The sequence below is a fragment of the Tasmannia lanceolata genome, unplaced genomic scaffold, assembly GCF_043159265.1.
Source record: "Tasmannia lanceolata isolate RefF3 unplaced genomic scaffold, GAP_Taslan_0.1 ptg000015l, whole genome shotgun sequence".
NCBI classification, from domain to species: domain Eukaryota; kingdom Viridiplantae; phylum Streptophyta; class Magnoliopsida; order Canellales; family Winteraceae; genus Tasmannia; species Tasmannia lanceolata.
In genome coordinates this window covers 31085856-31109860 of record NW_027518692.1, presented here as the reverse complement: position 1 = coordinate 31109860, position 24005 = coordinate 31085856, and the positions used below count along the sequence as shown (strand labels likewise).

The 24005-nt window shown below is 39.6% G+C and overlaps 2 protein-coding genes across 3 annotated transcripts; both read right to left on the bottom strand.

Moving 5' to 3' along the window:
• Positions 1-1827: 1827 nt before the first annotated feature.
• Positions 1828-9536, bottom strand: ARP6 (actin-related protein 6). 2 transcript variants are annotated; one of them, XM_077355105.1, is made up of 8 exons: positions 8751-9536; positions 8609-8666; positions 4087-4303; positions 3953-4016; positions 3559-3643; positions 3395-3445; positions 2749-2811; positions 1828-2656 (listed from the first exon to the last, which is right to left on the bottom strand). In XM_077355105.1, the coding sequence occupies exons 1-8, from the start codon at positions 9325-9327 to the stop codon at positions 2527-2529; spliced, it is 1245 nt and encodes a 414-aa protein (XP_077211220.1). In that variant the 5' UTR covers positions 9328-9536; the 3' UTR covers positions 1828-2526. The 2 variants fall into 2 exon arrangements, with proteins under 2 accessions (XP_077211220.1, XP_077211219.1); XM_077355104.1 differs by having other exon boundaries at positions 8609-9536.
• Positions 9537-12023: 2487 nt separating this feature from the next.
• LOC143846429 (BURP domain protein RD22-like) lies at positions 12024-14991 on the bottom strand. Its single transcript, XM_077354863.1, has 3 exons — positions 14833-14991; positions 14627-14738; positions 12024-13229 (listed from the first exon to the last, which is right to left on the bottom strand). The coding sequence occupies exons 1-3, from the start codon at positions 14875-14877 to the stop codon at positions 12211-12213; spliced, it is 1176 nt and encodes a 391-aa protein (XP_077210978.1). The 5' UTR covers positions 14878-14991; the 3' UTR covers positions 12024-12210.
• Positions 14992-24005: the final 9014 nt, after the last annotated feature.

Sequence of the window (24005 nt, the reverse complement as noted above, 5' to 3'; positions counted from 1 at the left end):
TGTTCTGTATCCTTTCGCTTTCCTAGAATCCTTGAAACAAATTGCAGATAGGTGTAGTGACACTTCGTCTACACACCAGAAAAAAAAAACCAATAACCATATTGGTTTCATTGGCGAATGACTCAGACAAACCATCTAAAGGGTCATTAATCCTCTTCAAGCTTGCAAGGTACATGCAACATTAGGATTCAATGTTTGACTAGAAAATCCTCTTTAAGCTTGCCTAGAAAATTTATTGATATCTTATATCTTAAGTGATGGGTTGAAGTTGGTCATTTTGATCTGGAAAATGTGGACTGATCTATAGTCAAGGACAAATTATAGTAAGCTATAAGTGTATATCCATCCATTCACAATGCATCAGTCATTATACTAACAGTTGGATTTGAGTTTTTAACACAATACAACTACTCTTCACAATACAACAACTCTTCACTGCACATGGAGAGATTTTTTTCCACCTCCAGATGAACCCCAAGCATGTATCATCCTCACTTATTATAAGCATCTTCCTTAGTATTCCTCATCTCTAAAGGCCGTTCTACATACAAGAAAATTGGAGCTGACGAGGAGGGAGGATCAGCAGTGCATTATCACCCTGTTTTTCACCTTCCGACATTCTGATGCAGACACAAGTCTGAAAGGAAGATGTGATGCCGGATATTCACACAGGAATGACTTTGCCCACCTGACTTTCATCGCAGGTCATAACGAGGCCTTCAATATGAGTAGGTAGAAGGGAACTCCGCCATTGACAGCCTGTGGAGACTGGCTCTGGGGATGGAATCACAAGCACATTATCATGGCATTGAATGACGCCCATCACACTTAGGCCCTGTTTGTTTTAGATGATGATAACCGATTGTGTGCCCTAACCGATTTTTGGACTCAATGCTTTCTGCTGCCTTAGTAGCTTGAGTTGGCTACTTTTTCGCTTCCTTATTAGCTCTGAGTCGGCTAGTAGCTTTTGCCTTGCTTTTGCTTGATGGTCATTCGCCCCCTTCTTTATGAAGCTTCTGTCTCGTCTTCTTTGCCTTTGCCACTTTGGATTAATAGGCAAGTAGGCATGACAATTCTATCAGCTCACAGGCAACTAAAGCAGATAGTAAGGCAATCAGTTTGGGGCTCACAATCATGGGGATACAGGATCACTTCCTTGTCTTTTGCGCATGTGTCATGACATGGGATTTCATCTTTATCTTCAAAACGAAATCCCGTTTTGCTAGCAGCCCTCTACAAGTTTTGCAATTAGCTATTCAAAGTTGCCACATTCCCCAAAACAACAGCAAACCAGAGAAGTGTAATAAAGTGAGGAGTGATACCATCAAAATAATGGCTGCCAATATCATTGTCCTATCTTAAATGGTTACAAACAAACATGCAAAAGAAGATGAAGGCTCACTATTCAAACTAGGAAGTACAAAAATAGGAAAAGGAGGTGGCACTATGGAGAGCAATAGCAGTTCCCAAAAATTATATGCATTAAATCAGGTGAAATGATAAATGCACCCCTTTTCATTACTTGGGATACCCCCCCTACAGTGTATCTATGACTGCAAAGGGGCTGATCTACTTCACATTTGAAGGAATGAATGGACCTGATTGCAACGTACAATGCAGCTGGGTGTCCCAAGTGATGGAAAGGGGCGCATTTATCATTTCCCTAAATCAGTCAGCTGAATCAAGGTGTGGTGCATTATTTGGTTCTCCGAGGTTAGTGAGATTTTTTCTGGGGTTCAAATAAGTCCCTTTACTAAATTTTACAAACAAAAAGTGAAACATGCATTTTGGCTGTTTTACAATGACTTGAAAAAGTTAGACAATAAATAGATCAAGTGCAAGTCCCAGAACGGTATCAATTAACCATGGCATTAGCAAGAGAGACACTGTATCAGCGATGCCTTACAAGCAGCAGAGAGAGAAGTCATGAGTTCTTAGCCATCTTGTTATATAGTCCTTCCGGTAGTCAGCCTATGAAAGAAATGGCTGTAGATTATTTGAATATAAAGACCAACATCAGTACACACTATTCAGCTACAATTGCATGTGTCTTCCTAGGCGAATTTAGCTATCAGGATGGATATATCTTTTGCTCGGCTTTTCCCACATAGCCGGTTTTCATCCAATCCTTGCGAGTTTTTCCGCACTCAATCTGATATGAGCAAAGCCTACTCATCTCTTCTACCTTTGGAATGAGCCTTGATTTCAACTAAAAGCACTGCTTTAGTACATCTGGTTCTTGTTTGGGAACATGAAAACACTACTTTTCCAATGCAACAGCTGTATAATAACTTATGTTTACGAATGGAACCAAAGGGTAAGGAAAAGAGAGAATCTTCTAAATCAGAAAGGAACCAAGCAGCCATTGTTATGGCTTCTCCAACTCATTGTGGCAGGAACCTTGCATGATCACTTTGGCTCGTACAAATCTGTTCTGGTGGTCTGGCCTATGCCTTCATATAGGCCTCAAGTCTTGTTCACTAGACCTCCTTTTCTATTCATAGTAGGCCACAACGAGCTAGATACTCAGTGCAAAAACCGACGTCGACAACGAGCTGATCCAAGCTCCTCATATTCGGACTTTGTGACACACATTGATTCAAAATCAGGGCTAGAGGCCAGAAGTGATCCCCCTCTCCATACACCTCGAATGGGACTGAACCAAGTAGTGAGGAGAATGTAAGTATTTATTCGACAGAAAGCATAAAGTCTAAAAAAAAAGTTCATCCAGAGAGAGAGAATCAATACTCTTCTTGAGTTGTTATCTTCACTTGGTAATCATCACGTACAAGAGGTCGAAGCTCCCTTTTTCTGTAATCAGTAAAAATCATTTTTCCTGATAAAAGAATATGATATCTAAAAGAAGTGATCTAAAATCCTTCGTGGTAAAGTTAGTTGCACAATAGTAAAAGTATTTCGGCGGATGGTGCCAGCCACATTTAGGCCATGTCTGGCAGCCAGGAATTTTTTTCATGATAAATTAGTGTCTCCAAGTGGTGAGAGAGGGATGGGGAAGGTGGGAGGAGAGAGATTTGACGGGGCACGATTGACATGAGGGTGAGAAGTGGCTAAAAATCAGGAAAAAGTCGATCCTATTTTCAGTAGAGTTCTTTGTTTCCTGATTTTGAGCCACTTATCACCACTTGGAGACACTAGTTTCCTGATTTTTAGTTGCCCTACCCCTCTCTCAGCACTTGGAGACACTAGTTCATCATGAGAGAAAAAATTCATTGTAGCCAAATTTTTTTTTTTTTTTAATTAGTCTCAAATTCCACATAAAGTGAATGGCTGATTGTGCTGCAATGGAACCACAACCCGACAAAGTTTAGACCACCTCTATCTCGAAACACATATTTTGACTAACAGAATGGCTATGGAATTAAGAGAAACTTACAGTCTCTCAGCAAATCGAGGGAACAACGTGCTCCCACCTGTCAAAATGATGCTGCACACATTCACACATCATGGAATAAGACGAAATCTCATCTGCATCTAGACAATGAAACAGAAAAGAGAACACAATATAATAGAAAGGAACAGGGTGTTCTTTAAGAGCACCTTTCGAAGAGTACTGGATGAAGATGAGGATGGCAAGAATTAACAGCTCGTACAATACACTCAGCCAGTCCAGCCTCATTCATTCCTGTAAATAAGTTCCAATTTAGATAAGAGTTGCAAACAGGATACCCATGTCAGTTTAGTAAGGGTCAGTCACTCCATCTCCAACCCCAATATATCAGCTGAAAACCTATGCCAAACCAAAGGAATCCCAGTTGAATCTTAACCCAACAATAACTACCAAGAACCAATAGACTATATGAATATATAGCATCGAATGGCCCGTAAAAAAATAGCCAGGGTGAAATCAGCACCATGGAAAATCATGTCATCTAAATAAAAATGCTGGTCAAGTTAGGCACCGATATCATTTACCATTGAGTGGAATACACACCCAAATCAGCGGGATGGAAAATCATCTCAGGGACAAGGAAGCGCTCATTGGTTAGATTAAACTCCTGCATAGAAGGAAAATATTTTAGATGGCAATATTAGATGAGTCTATTAAAAAGTACATAAGAGTACTACATTTTTTGTCAAATCAATTCTTTTCCTATCTTCGGATTTTTCCACATCTTCGATATGGCCCATTTCTTCATTCATTCCTGGTTGTGGAGGTGGGGCTCCATCTGGCAGAGTGAGATATCTTTGTGCTTCATCCGGGTCTTTTACAAAACCTTTGGTATGAGTGATACCGTCAGGAAGGACATATGTGCACTTCAATAGATTGTCCTTCCCTCGTCCCCTATTGAAAATGAAGTCAATTTAGACAATAGAAATTGTGTCCACTGAATAAAAAGTGAGATAAAATAGATATAAAGAAGAGGAATGCTACACTGAAGGGCTCCCTTGCAAAAACCAGCTGCAGTGCAAGGGCGCCCCCCATTGGATCCACACCACCCAAAAATGTACAAGTAAAAACATAATAAATTCACTTTGATGATGTGGATCCAATGGGGGCGCCCTTGAACTACGGCTGGTTTTTGCGAGGGCACACTTCAGTTTAGCATTCTTCTAAAAGGAATGGGCAAAGTAAAAATATTGACTGACTTAAAGCCCAAGAACAGATGTTTTTATAAAATCAAGTTAACCAGAAATATCAATATTAACAGCATGATGAATTCCACATAAAAAATAAATCATTCTGGAACACCAGTGCCCTTTTGTGGTATTTGGTAGTATAGTTGTTTTGTTAGGTCTCCTGTGGATCCAACGAAGTATGGACTCAGTTATTTGTTGTTGTCGATCAATTCTAAAAGATGACGCATTTCACTCTTTGTAAAAAGACAATAGAAGGCACAAACGTAACTGAATTTGAACTTTAGAGAGATAGGTGACTTGTGAGGTATGGCAATTATTAGGAAATAATCAAGTTGGAGCTGTAGCTATGAGTGTTCCAAATGGTCTGATGAGAGGAATGGAAGTGATTGACACGGGAGCCCCTTTAAGTGTTCCTACACTCGGACGAATTTTCAATGTTCTTGGAGAGCTTGTTGATAATTTAGGTCTTATAGCACACTGTTACAAAGGCAATTAATGCAAAGTTCTTAAGCAGCTTTCGGTGCAAATCTGAAAAGTGCAGTAACTCCACACAAAGTTTTGGAAATCGAAATCGAATCGTAAATTGTAATAGATGTTGAATCATATAAGATCATAAATCGTATCGTAAATTGTAAGATTCATTGAGATTGATTTATAAATAGCAGAAAAATATAAAAATCTAAGCAAATAAGAAACCATAATAAATGGCTAACTGTTCATTTTCCACACAAATCCAATAATTTAAATAGAAAATACCATGATTAGTTATTCAAAAGCATAATACAAATTGTTTGCTGACAAACTTGTCATATCTAACAAACTTGTCACATCTAACGATCTATTTTCCAACCAAATCCATGTAAATTAAAATATATCTTAAAAACGATAAAAAAAAAATTCATATCAATTCTCAAAGTCTCTAACATCAAATCACTAATATCAATTATAAAAAATTGGTAAGTCATTGTTGTTGTCCTCACTATCGTCATCTCTCTCCTCAATGTAAGTAACGCCTTCAAACACATGCACTGTGCTTGACGGAGTGCACATATTGACTTGTGTTCCGCAGAGGATAGAAAAAAGAGAGAGAAAGTCTGCTGCATTGTTAATATTTAACTGCATATTCATTTTGCAATATTAAGTGCATATGCAGTCGCTATGAAAAGGAGAGAAAGCATGAAAATTAAAAAAACAAAACTTCTAATCTCATGGTTAGCACCTGCTTCTAGGCTCAACCAAAGAAGGTGACATATAATGCCTACTTCTAATCTCAACCAAAGAAGGTGACATGTAGGCCCTATCTACTTCTAATCTCAATGTGGAAAAATAAATCGAAAGGTGATGTTTGACAAACATCCTTTTCTTTTAAATGACGTTTGACAAACATTCTCCATAACACTTTCGCATTTTTTTAGTGCAGGGAATTAAAATATAAAATCTAGGGAAGAACAAGTTCAATAATCCTGACTTATAGTTCCCATCTACTTCTAATCTCAGCCAAATAAAGTTGTGGGGGAGGGAGGGGAAGAAAAACTTACCTTCTCCAGGCGGTGAGTTGCTTCAAGTTAAAGGTGACTTATGCAGATGAAAGACGGCAACAGTCACCATGTACGTTCTCTTTCTCTCTTTTTTCCTCACCGTCGTCTTCGTTTTCTGATGGTTCGAAACAGCTGCAAGGAGACGTTGACAGGTGGCAAGGATATAAGTGGGAGGGTTAGAAAGGGAAGAAAGGTAGGGCTCTAAGGTAATATTAATGTAATCAATGGGTTTTAGGAGTGAAGTACAGGACTGATTGGGGCATATATAGACTAAACAGTAAAAAAAATACTGTGAGTGAACAGTTAGATTGCAGGCCAGAGATTTTAGGCTGGAATTAATTGGGCTTATGGACAGATATGCTTTAGGTAATGGTTTAGGCCTGTAACAGTCTAAAGTAATGGTTCTTTGAGAATTCTTGATTATGTAATCAATCTAAATGGTAAGGGATGGGATTAAAGGTCTAAAGTAAAAGTCTGGAGAATATTAGGAGGCGAGATCAGCAAGGTGCTATATGATTAAATGAGCTTAAGGGGATAAGATCTTATATCTGATGTGATCAGGTCAGATCTAGGGTTAAAAGTATAGGACATTCTAGGGGGTGGTTTTGATGGTGTCGCTGGCAAGGGAAGGACAGGGGAAAAGGGAATTATGAAAGGTTCAAGGGCAGGGCCTGGTAGAGGGGTTTCATGGATAGGTAAGGGTTCTGCTGCACGTTTGAAAATCGCAGGTAGGAGATTTCCTTTCTTTTCTTGTCGCGGGTGTGTGTGTGTGTGTTGGGGGGGGGGGGGGTGTGTTTGCAGATCTAAGTTGGATGGTAGTAGGTATGGAGATGAGAAATCCACAATCAATGCAGGACCAATCCACTTCTTGGTGTTGGCCTCCTCGGTCTCCTTTGATCATTTCAGACATGGTCCCCCTATTCTTACTTAAAATTTGCAGATGGCATCTTCATTTTTCCTCATGTTGAGGAGTTGGAAATGAGAAACATCAAAACGATTTTAGATGGTTTGAAGTGATATTAGGTTTAAAAATTAGTGTTCAGAAAAGTCTGATGGTGTGTATCAACTTAGAGGGTGTGGTTTCAAGATTTGCAAATTTGCAATGATTTTGAGGTGTCTCCAATGAAAGTTTTCACATACCTATCTTGGTCTTCTATTGGGATGTGAGATTCGGACATCATACTTATGGGAGGATAATTGAAAAGGTTGAAAAGAAACTAGCATCAAGGAGGAAGGGTTATTTGTCATTGGGTGGAAGAACAATACTCATTAAAGCGGCTTTATCAAAGTTACCAGTATAGTTTAAGTCCCCTTATCAATTGCCTACAAAGATTGCCAAAAGGATGGAAAAGATGCAAAGAGATTTTCTTTGGGAAGGACAAGAAGAAAACAAAAGAAGGAAGCATCTTATGAATTGGGAAAGAGTAAGCAAACCGAAAAGGTATGGCAACCTTGGTATTAGAAATCTCAAGTTAAGAAACAAAGCCTTCTTACGGGAAATGGTTATGGAGGTTCGGCCATGAAAAAGAGGCTTAATGGCACACCATTATTAGGAAAAAAAATGGAGTAGGATGGAGGGAGTCGAATGTAGGAATTTACATAAAGGTAATGGTCCAGGGCCATGGCCTCCTATTTGTAAATGTCAGTCATTTGTTGAGTCCAGTATTAGGTTTATAGTGGAAGGGGAGGGGGATTAGATTTTGGGAGGATATTTGGTTAGGTGAGTTCTCATTATGTCATAATTTCTCCGCATTATATCCCTTAGCCAACTATACATGGGCAAGGATAAAATATTTATATGAGAAAAGGGGGGATTGGAAGGTTATTTGGAATATCTCTGATGCAGGCCGTAACCCATAAATAAAAAAAACAAAAAGGAATTGATCAGATAACAAGAATAATAGGAAAGATATAACCGAGAATCACTCAATCGGTTTGTAGTGGAATCACTCGACGCCACGTAAGATGCTAGGAATCACTCGACTAGCAAGGCGGAATTGCTCAATGCCAAAGGGAAATCACTCAAACCTTAAGGAGGAATCATTCAACTCCATATTACAACAATTTGCTATAGAGAATTTCAATCAAAAGTTCCATCTCTAGATGCTCATTCTCATTGATATGTATAGAGATACAAATGCAGTTAATATGAGATACATTGAAAAGGACTAAACAATAACTTCCATGCCTATTCTGAAGAACCTACAATAACCCCAATTTCTCCATAGAATTAATGATCAGTCAATGCTACGAGATCTTGACGTTAAATCAACTCGTTGTTATCTACTATCTAGAGAGCAAAGTCAGAAGGCACAAGTTCCATTTAAATGGGATTGAACATATGGGTTACATATCCATGGCAAAATGCATAAAAAGGGAACTAAAAAGTTCTGAGAATTTAATGAAAGAACAGAAGAAAAAAATTGTTTGTTACAACTTACAAGATCATGGGAGAGAAGTAAGAAGAGTACCTGGCAAGTTGAAGATCGCGGTGAACATCAAGGGAAACAAAACAGAGCTTCTCCTTTACTTCATCAATAAGAAAAGTCTCATCCATAACATTAATAGACCGATACGAAACAAGCTCCTTTAAATAATTAGTAAGAGCCTTACCCCCAAGATCAAGCCTCTTAACCGCATAATTCAGAGTAAAATTCTGAAGAACAGGAGCAGCATGAGTAAAAGAAAACCCAGAATCAACAACAAGACTACACTGCGTACTAGAAAGTAACCCATCAGGCCTTCTACTAGCCTCATAAAGATGAACAAGAGAAGGAGAATCAGCAACATAAAGAGAACGAAAACCAAAATCCTCAAAAACAAGTTCATCAGTAGCGCGTTGGATGGAAGGGAGATTAAAGAGGGGTTCAACTAAGAGGAGGGAGGAGAGAGTTGGGTCGAGGTGGGGACGGAGGATGGAGCGGAAAATGCGGTCCCAGACTTCTTTTTGGAGGTCAGGGTTGATGAGGTAACCGCGGTCGAAAGGGCGGCGGAGGGAGATGGAGGTGAGGTCAGTGGTGGTGGTGGAGGAGGAGTTGAGTTGGTCGGCGATTAGCCATTTTTGTTTGGAGGAAGAGGAGGAAGGGGTTCGGCCTAGACAGTTTGGGACTACTGCTATTGGGTCTCGGTCTCCGCCTATGCCTGCTTTGCATAGGCCTCCCCCGTTGTCTAAAACTATCACGTTTGACATCGAGCTCTAATGGAGAGAAGAACAAGAGGGAAAAAAACACACTACAGAATTTGAGGAAGGAGATCAAACAATGGGAGCCATGCTCAACCAGAAAAGAGTACCAAAATCAAGGCCCATCATGCCATGTATGCCACCATTTGAGCTACATAAAGCTCTCTCCCTCTGATTAGAGTATCGAAAATGAAACCCAAGAGGCAAGAGATGGTGAAAGCCCTTATAATACCGTATTTTTATAAAAAGTACTGTTCGGACCACACTATAGGATGATCCAAACCGTCCATGTGATGGGCATAACAGAGGTTTCAAGTGCAGTTTCTCTATAGATAAGAGGATTGAGATCATCCTAGAGAAATGATTTTTTTGGGCACAACCTATTTAAGTTACGTCCCATCAATGGAGGTTTGGATTCGGGTATGGGCCCACATTGTTTGGATGATAAAAGCGTTCATTTGATGGGCCCTGACATAGATAGTGTGTGCCCAAAAAATCAGCTCCATCGGATCATCCTAACCCTTCAATCTGTGGACGAACCGTCAACTAAGGGGGCTACCTTATACAAATTGAAACCACAGGGGTCTACTTGTAACTTTTTAAGCATTAGGGGTTAAGTTGAATGTGTCAGGGGGTCTAAGTGTATTTTTCCCTTCAGACAAATAAGGGACTATATATATGCTATGTTTGGTTGCTTGGGTTGGCTCGGAAAGCAGTGGAATAGGAAGTCAAAGGGAGGAGACAAGCATTTTAATTTTCCTAGAATGACCTTAGAAAATTTTGTAGTGGTGTTTTGTTGCGCGGCATAGAATCGGAGAGTAGGAGAAAAAGTAGGAGGTGTCGTTACCAATATAGGGAGAGAGGAGAGGAAGAGAGAGAAAGAGAGAGGCATCATTCCCAAGAAAATTCAACCATAATTCTTTGCTTTTGGAAGAGGGAACAAGAAAGAGACAAGCAATTATTACATGAGAGAAATACAAGGGAATCAACGGAAGTCCAATGCATTTTGGTAACTAAATGTAGAATGGGATACCAAATTCCAACGGCTGCCGAGTTTTTTTGCAACCAAACAAAGCAAGGCTTACACCATATAACGTCCCGTAATTAGGATGGAAAACACTAATAAAATGGAGAAATAAAGACGAAAGAGAAAATGACCTAGGATTTGGCCATTTTCACTGTGATTTTGGGTTTTGGCAGGGATTCGTGCTCTACTCTATAGGATGATCCTAGCCCTGCATATTATGGAAATGAATTTTTTGGCACAACATATTTAAGTTGTGGTCCATCAAATTGATGGTTTGGATCATCCTATGATGTGGGCCATACTGTACCTTTTAAAAATACGGGCTTACACCGTATACAAAAGCAAGGGAAAGAGAACAAAAGCCCAACAGGCTTTATTTTGGCCCTCTTTGGATTTCAAGAAAAAACATTTCTAATGTAATTAGAGTTCCCTAAAAGCTCTGGACCCAGTTAAAAAATAAAAGACAACATGAGTTTATGCAATTATTAAAGGGAAATGATTTCTGCGCTCCAATGTTTTGATAAACAGGCGCTCCAATTTTTATCGTGTGGTATTTAAAGGGCTGTCTGTCAGAGGAATATTACGGTTCTCAAAAGCTCTTAAAGACCTTTACATACTGCACGACAAACATGTGGAGCACATTCCCTTATTAAAACATGGTAGTGCCAATATCACTAGCCCTATTAAGGGGCCGTTTGGATATGCGAATTTTAGAATCTTCTTTTTCCTCGAAATTGTAGATGGGAGACGAGAAAAGAAGGAGATCAGCCGTCGTTTTCTGATTTCTCACCCTTCTTTCCGACAGCAAAAGAGCAGGAGATTGTCCCACGTTTCTAGGTTTTAGAAATCTTAGGATGGGAGAGAGATTTCTAAAACTTGGATTTGTCACTAAAATTCAAGAAATGTTGGACAGCATACAGCAACTTGATCATGAACCCTCTTTTACACTGTTTTTAAATTAAAACATGGATTCTAAAATTCGCAGATCCAAACAGCCCCTAAGGATACATGTTGTTTAGAGCACTAAACCCATGAGCGCCCTTGTAATATATTAGGGGTATTCATTATTCGGTTATAATTGAATAACCGAACTGAACTGAATTGGTTTGGTCAGTTCGGTTCGGTTTTTGTCCTTCTTGGTTCGGTTCGGTTTTTTTTTTTGAAAATTTTGTTATTCGGGTTTGGGTTTGGTTATCTCAGGAAAAAAAATTCAGTTAACCGAATAACTGAAATTATGGATAAAAACCATTATTTTCCCAAAAAAGTGCTATATGCTCATTCCGTAGGATGATCAAAACCGTTCATTTGATTGATCACAACTTAATTAGGTTGTGCTAAAAAAAATCATTTCTATAGGATGATCCTAGCCCTCCGATCCGAACCGAGATTTTGCTCTATTTCCTCTTTTTCTCCCACTATTCGGTTATTTGGTTATAACCGAATTACCTAATTTTTAATCGGTTCGGTTTTGGTTCGGTTTTTGGAAACTTCGGGTCGGTTTCGATTATTGAAATTATTTCGGTTATCAAATTTCGGTCTATTCGGTTCGGTAATAACAGAACGAACACCCCTAAATATATCTTCGGTTCGGTTATAACAGAACGAACACCCCTAAATATATCAGCTGAAAGGGTGGAAATGTCGATCCTCATTTTAACTAAAAGAAAAACGATGAGAGTTGGGAATGCATGGAAAGGGGTTGAAGATATCCTTTCCTTTATTCTCTATATAAAAACTGAAAACAGACCGACTAATAACACAAACCACCACATACAATAATAATGGTAATAGCAATACAATTATTTACTATGGTAAAGAAAGACACGCCAAGGAAGTAAAGGATGCAAGGTCCATATTGCATCTTCTTAGTTGGAAACCCAGAGTAGGTGATCTTCAGGAAGGAAGTGGCAGATAGGAACGGACCCCGGCTTGACCTTGAGCACTTGGAATGCCAGGTGTCTAGGGTTCCACGCGGACGTGTCCTTGTGGCATACCGCAACTGCTTCGACACTTGTCCCATCCTTCCTTACCAATGGGACCTTGTACGCCACCGTGTCATGGGTCTCGTGGCAGTAGTACACTGCGTACATATAGGATTGCCCGTGGCATGCCACAGAACTGGGACCCCCCATCTTCTCCACCCCTGATCCAATGGTATATTGTTGGCTCCCCGTCTCCTTGTCCACCGTGGTACTTAGGACTTGAACATTTGTACCTAATTTTGATCTCGCAAAATCCACCATCGATTCCAATGATGTGGCACATAACTTATCCTCACCCTTAGATGGTGGTGCCTCACAAGTTTGTAGGGTATCCTTCACAGCTTCTGCGTCGGGCGAACCGGGAGCAATTGAGAATCGATTTAGGATATCGGAGACTTTGCTAGATGAGAATGGTATGGTTTTGGCGACTCCTCGTGGAAGGAAGGTGGGTCCATCGGCGGTTTTAGTGAACCCTAAATTCATTTTGGCACTAGGGTGCAAGTTCTTCTCTAGGAAGAAAATCGCAACGTTGGGGTCATCATGGAGCTGATCCTCTGAGGCAGCATAATTGTAATTAAACGGACTAGGTTTCCCTCCGGGCGGCCCCACATGTACAACTACTGGATTTCCATTGTGGCCCGTGTTCACGCCCACGCCGCCGCTCCCCACATTAACACTGGTGCCGCCATTCAAGTTTCCCTTTCCGGTGTCGACATGAACGCCGCCCTTTCCTACGTCTATGGTGGGCCCGCTCTTTGGGGTGCCCTTTCCAGTGTCAACATGAACGCCACCACTCCCTACGTCTACGGTGGTCCCGCTCTTCGGCGTCCCCTTTCCTGCTTCTACATGAACTCCACCCTTGCCTACATTAACAGAAGTATCTGTCTTCTCATCTACCAAATCTGCATGCATGCACAAAAATTGACAACAAGAAATTAAAGTACTCCATCAGTATACTAAATGATATGGAGTTTGTATATGGTGTAAGCCCATAGTCCAGTATTTTTCCAAAAGTACTGGACGGGTTACACCATAGGATGCCGTACGTCCATTTGATTGGCCGCAGCTTAAATTGGTTTTGCCCAAAAAGTCATTTCCATAATGATCCTAGCCCTGTGATCTAGGAGGTTTCCATAATATGCAGTTCCTCTCTAGATAGGAGGGTTGGGATCATCCTATGGAAATGATTTCTTGTGGCCGATGTCAAATGGACTGTTTGGATCGTCCGATACCATATTTTTTGAAAAGTACTGGACTATACGGACTTACACCGCACAAAAACTCATATGATTACAGACCAAATACACAAGTATGGGCAAGAACTCGTGAATTGGAACTTGTATGAGTTGACTCGTTCTGAAAAACTCCATGTACCAAGTTTGCCTTTCTTTTCAACGAGTTTTTGGGGTGTTTCCACCGGTTTGACTGAGTCAACTTTGAGAGTCATAAGACCAATATTGATTGAAGTATAAATGATTAACTAACACAAACTCTAACAGCTTACTATTTGGGAGTAATTGGTTGCTTCACATGTATCATAGCTGCACCTCATGGCAGGTGTAATTGGCTGTTGACTTGTTTCACATGCTATCAGAGCAATTGCCTCACGGCAGGTCCGGAGTTCAAAACCCAACAACTCCTTAATACTAAAAATTCATGTGTATAGCCAACCCAAAAAATGGGCCACACGTGAGGGGGAGTGTTGAAATATAAATGATTAAATAAAGGGCGAAGATAAATTCGCACCCCTTGTAGGATAATTCGCACCCTTTAACGTGAATTATGTGGCATACTTTAAATCTTTTGGACGTTTAGAGGGGTGTGAATTATCCTGCATGGGGCGCGAATTTATCATCTCCCGTAAATAAAACCATCTCTACCAGCTTAAGCTTTTGAAGTAATTGGTTGTTTCACACCCACCGCTTCTCTTTCTTAAAACATTTTTAACATACAAAGGCCATGTCTGACCACCGGGAATTTGTTTTCATGAAAAATCGGTTGTCTCGTATCGGAGATGAGGGTGAAGATGCTAAAAATCAGGAAAGGAAATCCAGAAATGGGGCGGCTGTGGTGATGAGATGCGACTAAAATGGGGAAAAGGTTGACCAGATTTTGAGCAGAGTTTTTTTGTTTCCTGATTTTTAGCCCCCATCACATCGTGAGAGACATTTATTCCTTGATTTCCTTTCTTGATTTTTAGCAACTTAACCCTTGGAATCTACGGATTTGTCATGAAAACAAATTCCTAGTAGCCAAACACGCCGAAAGTGATTGCCACCTAGGTGCAAAATAAGCCCACCTTGGTGCAAAAGATCTCTAATGAAACTCGGCATCCTAGTGTTGGGCAGCACCTCGTGCCAGTAAACTTCGGAAGGCAAAGCTGCATGGCTAACAGCTAGAACGGCTGTGAGCTGAAAACAAGACCAACCAAAGTTATATTAGGCTTAGAATAAGAACAGTAACCAAAAGAACTGATATCTGTAAAGTGAGAATAATAAAGCTTACCCCAACAACAAAGACAAAGGAGAAGAGAGGAAGACGAAAATCCATGGAGCTATTGACAAGTCACAGAACAAAGAGAGAGGTGATTGACACTAAAAGAAAGAAGTTAGTCAGATTTTATAATGGAAGTAAGGAGATTGTGCAACCTACAAGGATTACCAGGATTATTTCATTCAACTGCCATATTATTAAAATAATAAATGCTTCTGCATATGTGGAGATATGTGATTGAGAAATGAGAAGTGGAGGGTTTGTAAAAGAGACACTATACCCAAGGGGTCAGTCTTTGGTATATCAAAAGGGGAGAAATGGGTACTGCAGTGCAAATTATTTATTTGCTTGTTAAGTGTGAAAGAGACCATGGTTGTAGCTCGGTGGTGTTCTAGCGATAAATGTGGCTTTAATTAGTGGTTGGGTTGGTAACTACCAAATTTATTGTAGGTTATTAGTGTGGCGCTGAAAGAGCTCTAAAGTATTGTGCAGAAAAGCTTTCCACATAAATCACTATTATTCATGTCTGGATGATCACAATCCTTGCCCATTGTTAGGCACTTGGGCAACCTACGGGTCCAACCCGATTTCGGACATTGCCTCGGGTTGGGAAAAGCCAACCCAGTTTAATTTAGGGCATAGGTTAGGGTTGAGGGCTTGGGCAAACCGACCTGACCTGAACCCAACCCCGTTCCCCTAATTTTATTGTGAATTTATGACGATTTCAAAATTTTAGGGTTACAGGTATTTTTGTACTTTTTTTCCATTTTTGCCTCGGGCCGACCTGAACCCAATTTATTCCAACTGGACCCATCCTGACACGATATAGAAAATCAGGTTGGTTAGGGTTGAGAGATTGCTCGGGTTGAGTATGGATAGGGTATCGGTTTTGAATCCTTGAGTGGGGCTAGGGTTTGCCTCGACCCAACCCAACCCGACCCGGCTTGTAACCCTACCTACTATCACTGGTCCCGCTGAGCTATAATGATCTTAGCCACTTGATCAAAGTGTTTTTAGGGTCGTACTGGGAGAAGCCTAATATAAAGTAAATTTGAGAAGCCTCACATAAATCAAATCTATCGTGTTAGTCTTATTGATGGGATGCCATTTCGCATCGGGCAATTATCACATGTGTTGCCTTGTGGTGGCCTTCAAGATCAACCATCTTAGTTATACATAAGAATGACATGTGGGCGGTGACGGAGCCAGGATTTATACATAAGAGGGGCAGGCTTCAAATTTTAAAGGGGGATGGGCCGAATTGAGTTGAACCTAGTAAGGAGTTTGGCCCAACTCACAGGAGTAGCTGGCCCCCTTATGCTACATGTAGCTCCGCCCCTGCATGTGGGTCCCAAGGTAGATCTTTTGTTTTCCTTTGAGGATGGTTGATTAGTAAATTTTGAATATTTCCGATTAGAACCCGATGAGAATCCCTTGTTTTTTCCCACTCAAGTGATCTGACATGCAATTCTTATTAATATGGCCTTTACATTTTATTTTTTTTAACATTGTCCGGAGAACAAAAGGATTGGTGAAAGCGATAATAAATATAAGATAAAAAATAAAATGGAAAAAATTAAGAGTAGTTGCAATGAAATGACATATATTTATAACCTAGAAGATGCAAAGTTTCAATAAGATGAATAAAAATAATAAAATGCACGATGGAGTGCACGTGAATGAGTAAAAGATTAGGATGTGAAACTCCTTTTTCCATTTCGTGTATCATACTCTGATCATGAAATGTGAAACTCCTTTTTCCATTTCGTGTGTGGATGCTCATCTCACCCACTCATGACCATAGGTGAGATGAGCATCCTATGATCTTGTCGATAATCTATCGTTGGGCCTATAAACAGAGAACAAGTCACACAATGAGTTTGTGGATGGCAATATTAGCTCTGTGAGTGTGAACAGAGGATGAAGAGTCGATGAGAAATCTACCACATATTTAATTAGGGATTTCAGATTTGCTAGGCAATTGAACACCATTTGGCAGCTGGTTTTTGCACATTTTGTCTTATTCATTTAATTCATATGTGTTGGCTGTTCTTTGCTTCAAAAGTCAGCCGTGAAATGACTTTCTGTGATACCGCGAAGCAAATTCCATATATATATATATATATATATGAGAAAACGGTTCCTACACATATGTGTAGAGAGTTCTCTACACACTAGCTTAAAATACAGTGGGGGCCCACATTGTTTGGGTGATCCAAGCCATCCATTTTAAAGGCCCTCACATAGATAGGGCGTCTACAAAAAATCAGATCCATAGGATCATTCCAACCCTACGATTTGTGGAGGTAAAATGGATGTCTATAAACCTTCACAAATTAGTCCATTTTTTGCCTCCACAGTTCGAATGGTTAGGATGATCCTATGGATCTGATTTTTTGTGGACACCCTATCTATGTGAGGGCCTTAAAAATGAATGGTTTGGATCACCCAAATAATGTGGCCCCCACTCTAATTTGTGAAGGTTTAAAGACATCCATTTTACCTCCACAAATCGTAGGGTTGGGATGATCCTATGGATCTGATTTTTTGTAGACACCCTATCTATGTGAGGGCCTTTAAGATGGATGGCTTGGATCACCCAAACAATGTGGGCCTCCACTGTATTTTAAGCTAGTGTGTAGAGAACTCTCTACACATATGTGTAGGAACCTCTCTCTCTCTCTCTCTCTCTCTATATATATATATATATATATATATATATATATATATATATATATATATATATATATATATATATATATATATATACAGAGAGAGAGAAAGAGAGAGAGAGAGAAAATGGTTCCTACACATATGTGTAGATAAGTTATCTACACACTAGCTTAAAATACAGTGGGGGCCACATTATTTGGGTGATCCAAACCATTCTTTTTTAAGGCCCTCACATAGATAGGGTGTCCATAAAAAATCAGATCCATAGGATCATCCTAACCATTCGAACTGTGGAGGCAAAAAATGGACTAATTTGTGAAGGTTTAAAGACATCCATTTTACCTCCACAAATCGTAGGGTTGGGATGATCCTATGGATCTGATTTTTTGTAGACACCCTATCTATGTGAGGGCCTTTAAAATGGATGGCTTGGATCACCCAAACAATGTGAGCCCCCACTGTATTTTAAGCTAGTGTGTAGAGAACTCTCTACACATATGTGTATGAACCGTTTTCTCATATATATATATATATATATATATATATATATAGTGGTGGTGTATACCGTAGTGGTGGTGTAAGATATTAATTAATTACTTTTGATAAAAGAGATGTAGAATTCTATTTTGCTAGGAAGGGAATTGCTACCGTCCATCACAAAAGGCATTTCGCGGCTGGTCTGTTGCATGTCAGACAAGCTACCACATGAATAAAGACAACGTGTCAGACTAGCCACCTCGTGAATGGAAACAAAGGCTGTTGTCTTTATTCATAAGGTAGCTGGACTGACATGCAACAGACCAGCCGCGAAATGCCTTCTGAGATGGACCCTAGCAAATCCCTACTAGGAAAGAGGGAGAAAATAAAGAGGTGGGTAGAGAAGAAATTAAGATGAGAGAAAAATAAGGAGGAAGAGTTCTTTGTAGTAAGACTCCAAGTTGAAAAAACGTGCAATAAAAAGGGCCAACTTGTTTCTGAGTCAAAAATGGCACCCTCGAGCTCATACTATCCATCTTGGCCATTGATCTCCATCTCTTCCATCAAATGGTATTTTAGCTTGGGGCCATAAAGAATTTTGGAGATTTTCACTAATCTTGGATGATTTACAATAGAGCTCAAGGTGTGCTTATATTGTGCACATACATGATAAACATAGAAAGAGATCAAGCAGACTATGGAAAGAGATAATGATAGAATATTCTAATCTAATCTAGTTACTAATTAAATATAGCTGCCTATTCTAGCGGGTTGCCTCATTAACCAACTTGCCTAATCTCCCACAAGAAGATCTAACGGCGAGATCTACACCTAATCCAACGGTGGATCTCACATATTCTAACATAGACGAAGCACTGTAGATCCTTCGTCCATATGTTCGAGGGAAGAATGTTCTGGCTAAAGGAAGAAAATCAATTAAGTGTGAAAATTTGCTTATGTGTGCCTCTTTTTCCGTTGCAATATAGATTATTTGATGTATGAAGGTCCAACAGCAACAAAAGATGGAGCAGTGACTAAATCATTTCGTGGGAGTTTGAAAGCCCGTACCACAGTTTTGGAGAAAAACTCCGATATGACATGAACTCCTTCAATGACGTGAAAGAGACAAGGTTCTCTTCATAAAGGATATTCAAAAAATTTACTCTATTCAACCACATCTTTTTTCGTTCCTCATGTCATTACATTATATAGATGGCCAAAGCCCAAAAAACGAAACAAAAAGAAAGAAACTGGTATTTTTTGTACTCATATTTTCCATGATCGTCTTGGACATGGCTGTTCCTTTATTAAAGTCGGCAGTTTTGTGTAGGTCTCTTTTATCTTGGATATTTCCAAAACGATATATAAAAGAAACCTTCTAAGAATAATAAACTAATATTATGTATCCAATAAAAGAAGGGCAATGATATCCATCCCCCCGTGCCAAGTACGCATGCACCCCCCTTATAATGTGATATGACGTGAACAGTGGGCAACTTTAACGCTTTTTGATGTCAAATCACATTAAAAGGGGGGCACATGTGTACTGCAGGGGGTGGTGCTGGCTGAAAATATCATCACTCTAAAAGAAACGTTCTCATAATGTGAAAAGAAAATATGGGAAGCTATTTGAACCTGTGTGTGAGTTCCTAAATTACAACTGGCCGTGGGCACTCTCTTGGGTGGTCCATTTGCGTCATGTAGTGCTCAATCCAACGGTCACTTGCTTCTACATCATTCACCCTTGCTCGAAGAAAACTCGACATAGAGTTTTGGCCTTTGTTGTCCAAATCTAATTTCTTGTCACTGGAGCATCATAACAACAGCGTTGCATCAACCTTCTCTTCTTCCTTTTCTCATGTTTATGAGATCCTCTACATGACGTTTACCCATGAAAAGGGCTCTCAAAGTCACTTTGAGATTCATAGTTGATGCGGGCTTCGAGTAGTGTTTATTGTGTGTGAAAATCTCCACTTGTTGCTGGAGTTGCTCATTCCACGCGTTAGATAAGGTTGGGTGACATTTGTGCAGTGCCTTCATCCCACCATCAATATGGCAGAGATGCCATTTGCTCAGATATGAACTGACACAGGACCATCAAGCGATTCAAGCAGCAACACAAGATAGAGATCTCATAGTTCAATCACGAAGGATATTCCAAAATTGTACTTTATTCGAATCTATCTTTTTTCCTTCCTCATGTCATTATGTTATATAGATGGCCAACCCCCCCCCCCCCCCCTCTAAGAACACTTACTAATCTAATATTGGCCATCTAAATAAAAGAGACATTTTCATGATGTAGAAAGGAAATATGAGACCTAATGTGAGAGTTCCTAAATTATAACTAGTTGTGGACCCTCTTTTGGGCCGTCCAGCTACGCCAATTAGCACTCAATCCAACGTTCACGTGCTTCTACAACAAGATTCAATGGCATCCTTCAATCCATTAGCTATGATTTTAGATGTCAATAAAACTTATGGACTAGAAGAGAAACTTGACTGTTGTACTCACGGTAACTAAATTCTAACACTGTTTTTTTCTTCGTAGGTAAGATGGGATCAAACCCGTGACCTCAAGGTTGAGATACAAAGCCTTAACCATTGAGCTACAGGCATAACCCCAATGGTAGTCAACAATGTTCTTACAACATCCTGGAGTGTGCCTGGTCCTGATGCCACTAAGGATGCAAAGAATAAATTCATTAACATGAGGACGATAATTTAGTGAAGTACTATATCTCAGCGTCAATGACCAACGTGTTGTAACAACAGCATCAATGTTTGTCAACGGGCATAGATATAATGATGAATGTGAAGGTGGCGATGAAGGGCTCGGAGAAATGTGCCCCTGTAGTGGTGATGAACAAGGGAGGCTTCAACAGAAAGTCACCAACGAACAATGACAAGTGTTTCAATTATAGAAAGCCCGAGCATTGGAAATGAACTTTCGTGTGTTACAACTTACAAGCAAGCGTCAAAGGTGGCAAAGCCTTTGGAGTGTATTTCACAACTTTTCATTTCTAAAACCAATATAATTGGTCCTCCATTCACTTGGTGTGTGGATACTCGTGCTACGTCAAACGTTTGGTATTTGTTGAAGGGACTCAAGGAAAGCAAAAGGATGATTGATGGAGGGCTCTTCCTATGAGTCAAAGCATACACAACAATTGCGGTCCAAGCTGTAAGATCATTAGAGTTAAAGTATTTCTAGTAGTAGGAGATTGTTATTAGATGTTTGTTGGTACCTTCAATAAGAAGGAATTCGATTTCGGTTTCAAAACTAATCTATTCTGGATATTCAGGGGTTTTTTATAAAGATATTTCCATAAAACTCAGAAATTCTATAACTGTAGAAGGTACCTTGATAGATGGTTTGTATATTATAAATCCGAATAATGCTAATTGTACTGGGAGTGTAACTTCTATTGAATCAATACCATTGTAAACAGACATTTAAAATCAAAGATCTATACTACAATCGGTTAGCATGCAACCCTCTTGCATTTTGGACAATAATATTAGACTCATTGTAAACAAAATGTACAAGGGCTTGGTCAGGGAAGTGAATAATTGTCATTAATTGGGTTCTTCATGCAAACACCTTCATATGGAAACTTCTTCGGATCTTGCAAAAAATTGAGGTAGCCGGGGTGAGTTCTAACCTGAATGATAAAAACAATTAAACTGGACATAAAGTCGCGCTCCACAGCCTCGACCATACTACTGAAATAGTTAGTATAGTCTCCTACTAGCAGAAATAGTTAACTCCAAGGGCCATGCTACTGAGAGTGTAATGATCCTACAGTTCCGTAAGAAACCGTAATGATCCTTCCCATACTTCACTAAGAAGGATATTACTCCTAGATAGTATAGTCTTGTTTTATATTAAATTTCTAATAGCCTTCCATCACCCACCAAATGAACTTTCATTAAGTAAAAATGAAAATTGAAACAAGTTTGCCGGATGAATCTCCAGTTGAATCAGAGTATGGGGAAAAAAGCCTTAAGATTTTAGTTGTAAATCACAATTAGCCAGATTAGAACAATTAAAGACGCCTAAAATAAGATTCGAACAATCAAGGTTAATCAAACCAGTTTGACGTTAGTTATAAAGAAAATTCAACAATTGACTGAAAATCATCTCATAGCATGTTTTGACTATGACAATTCACATCAAATAAAGAAAATAAATAAATATGACAACAAAAATCAAAGGTCTGAATACAAACTACAAACCAAATAAAAGATGTCAGTAGGGCCCAACAAATTATCTACTAGTAACGGAGAAATGGTATCAGTAACATAACTAGGGCAATCCGAAGGGGTAAATAACTCAAGATGGAAGAAAAGAGATTATCTCAGCTGGTATACTACAGCAACCCAGTCAGAACCGCTTGTAGGAGGTCAAAGATGATGGGGAGGATGCCTGAAAGTTCCAATCCTTGGACACAACCACCAGCAATAAGCCTAACCGGGGCGGAGAAAATCCTCGTGTACAACCCGAATATCAATGTCACAGTGAGAAACTATGAATGACAGCAGGGCAGGGAATATAACCAACAAGCTTATGAGCCGGAAGGTAGTAGATAGAAGGTGGGAAGCAGAAAAATAATGAACGTAGTTGTAGGTGGCTGCAACAGTTCCTGAAATAAACAGGACAACATGGGGAGTAGATAAACAGGGAAGGAGACCGGGAGAACGTGCGGGCAGAAAAATAAGGGGTAGAATGTAAAAACACGAAGTTGATTAGCTTAAAAGCTCCTCTTCATAGACACATGGGCGATCCAAGGATTTAGGTTCAAATCAATCTCCGCAAGTCGTGAAAAGGAGGCTTAGCCGACCGCTTTTAGAGAACAAATGTAACCTATACCTCCTTTAAGAGTATTCCTTCTAGCAATGCAGTGATCGTATCACAGATCGAAAGCTGGGTCAGCAGGGGGATTAACTGTATTTGCTTCTCCTCTCATTAATGAATGACTTAGATGTCTCTCACTTAAGTCATAAATGAGTGACTTAAATGCCCTTCCTAAGAATAGAAGAAAGAATACTCCCCAAAGGTATCATGGTCAAGTATTGCAAAAGGGCATAATGGAATGATGTGGCCCTAGGTGATGTGTACACCCCCGCACATCAGTGCCAAAAGTAGTAATATCCTAAAATAAACAGTACTAACACATAAAAAGAAACTAAATAAATGCAACGCCAATTGAACATGTCATCGACGTAGGATCACATTGCACATTAAGGAGTACAACACATAAAGATGCATTAAGAGAGAAGTAAACCAAGAAACGAAGTGTATAATCTTCCTAATATTATAGGCATCTACTATAAGCATAAATTGGGAAATACCCACAATTGAATCACTTGAACCATCATATTTCAAGAACAAACAGCAAATTTTTTCTCTAAACCAAATAATAAATGAATAAAACTCTAGATTCAAAAATCAAGGTAAAATAAGATCATGCAAATCAAGTAAAAAAAAAGAACATGCAGAGTTTTCTTTGATACAACATCCTGAGCTGCCCACGAAACAAACCAATGTCTCTTAAGAAGGAGACCCCGCTTCTACAGATTTTGTTACATAATCCCAAGACAAGGGCACACAGAATCCTCTAGAATCCATTTCAAACATGATAATGTCAGGTTCCTTTGATAAATGCATCAACTGCTTAATGCAGAACTGTATGTTCTTGACAGAAGACTTGCATATACAAGCTTGACTAACAAAACTAGATTTCAGCATAAGACAGCTGACATAATTGAGTCACCTAAAGTAACCTAAAGCCGTACTAACAGACATAGGTTTCAGCATCATCCAGTCTGACATAATAAAACCACCAAAAGTTAGTCAATCGTTAACAACTCAAATGCCCTGTCTAGTTGCCAAAACCTTAGAAGAAATATAAGAGATTTGTGGAATATCAAATGTTATTCCACGTTTGGTTGCCAATATTGCATTCAAGGTCCATTTGACTCGCCGATGGTCCTAGACATCATTATTGCCTTTTTTGCACACTTGGCGCCCA

Excerpts from the sequence above, each read along its gene's own strand:
- ARP6 (XM_077355104.1), bottom strand. The coding sequence starts at position 9,327 with ATGTCAAACGTGATAGTTTTAGACAACGGGGGAGGCCTATGCAAAGCA. Across the intron at positions 4,304-8,608 it reads CGCGATCTTCAACTTGCCAG|GGGACGAGGGAAGGACAATC; the intron begins GTACTCTTCTTA and ends CATTTTCAATAG. Across the intron at positions 2,812-3,394 it reads CCTCGATTTGCTGAGAGACT|AAAAAGGGAGCTTCGACCTC; the intron begins GTAAGTTTCTCT and ends TACTGATTACAG.
- LOC143846429 (XM_077354863.1), bottom strand. The coding sequence starts at position 14,877 with ATGGATTTTCGTCTTCCTCTCTTCTCCTTTGTCTTTGTTGTTGGG. Across the intron at positions 14,739-14,832 it reads CCTTTGTCTTTGTTGTTGGG|CTCACAGCCGTTCTAGCTGT; the intron begins GTAAGCTTTATT and ends TCTTGTTTTCAG. Across the intron at positions 13,230-14,626 it reads TAGAGATCTTTTGCACCAAG|ATTTGGTAGATGAGAAGACA; the intron begins GTGGGCTTATTT and ends GCATGCATGCAG.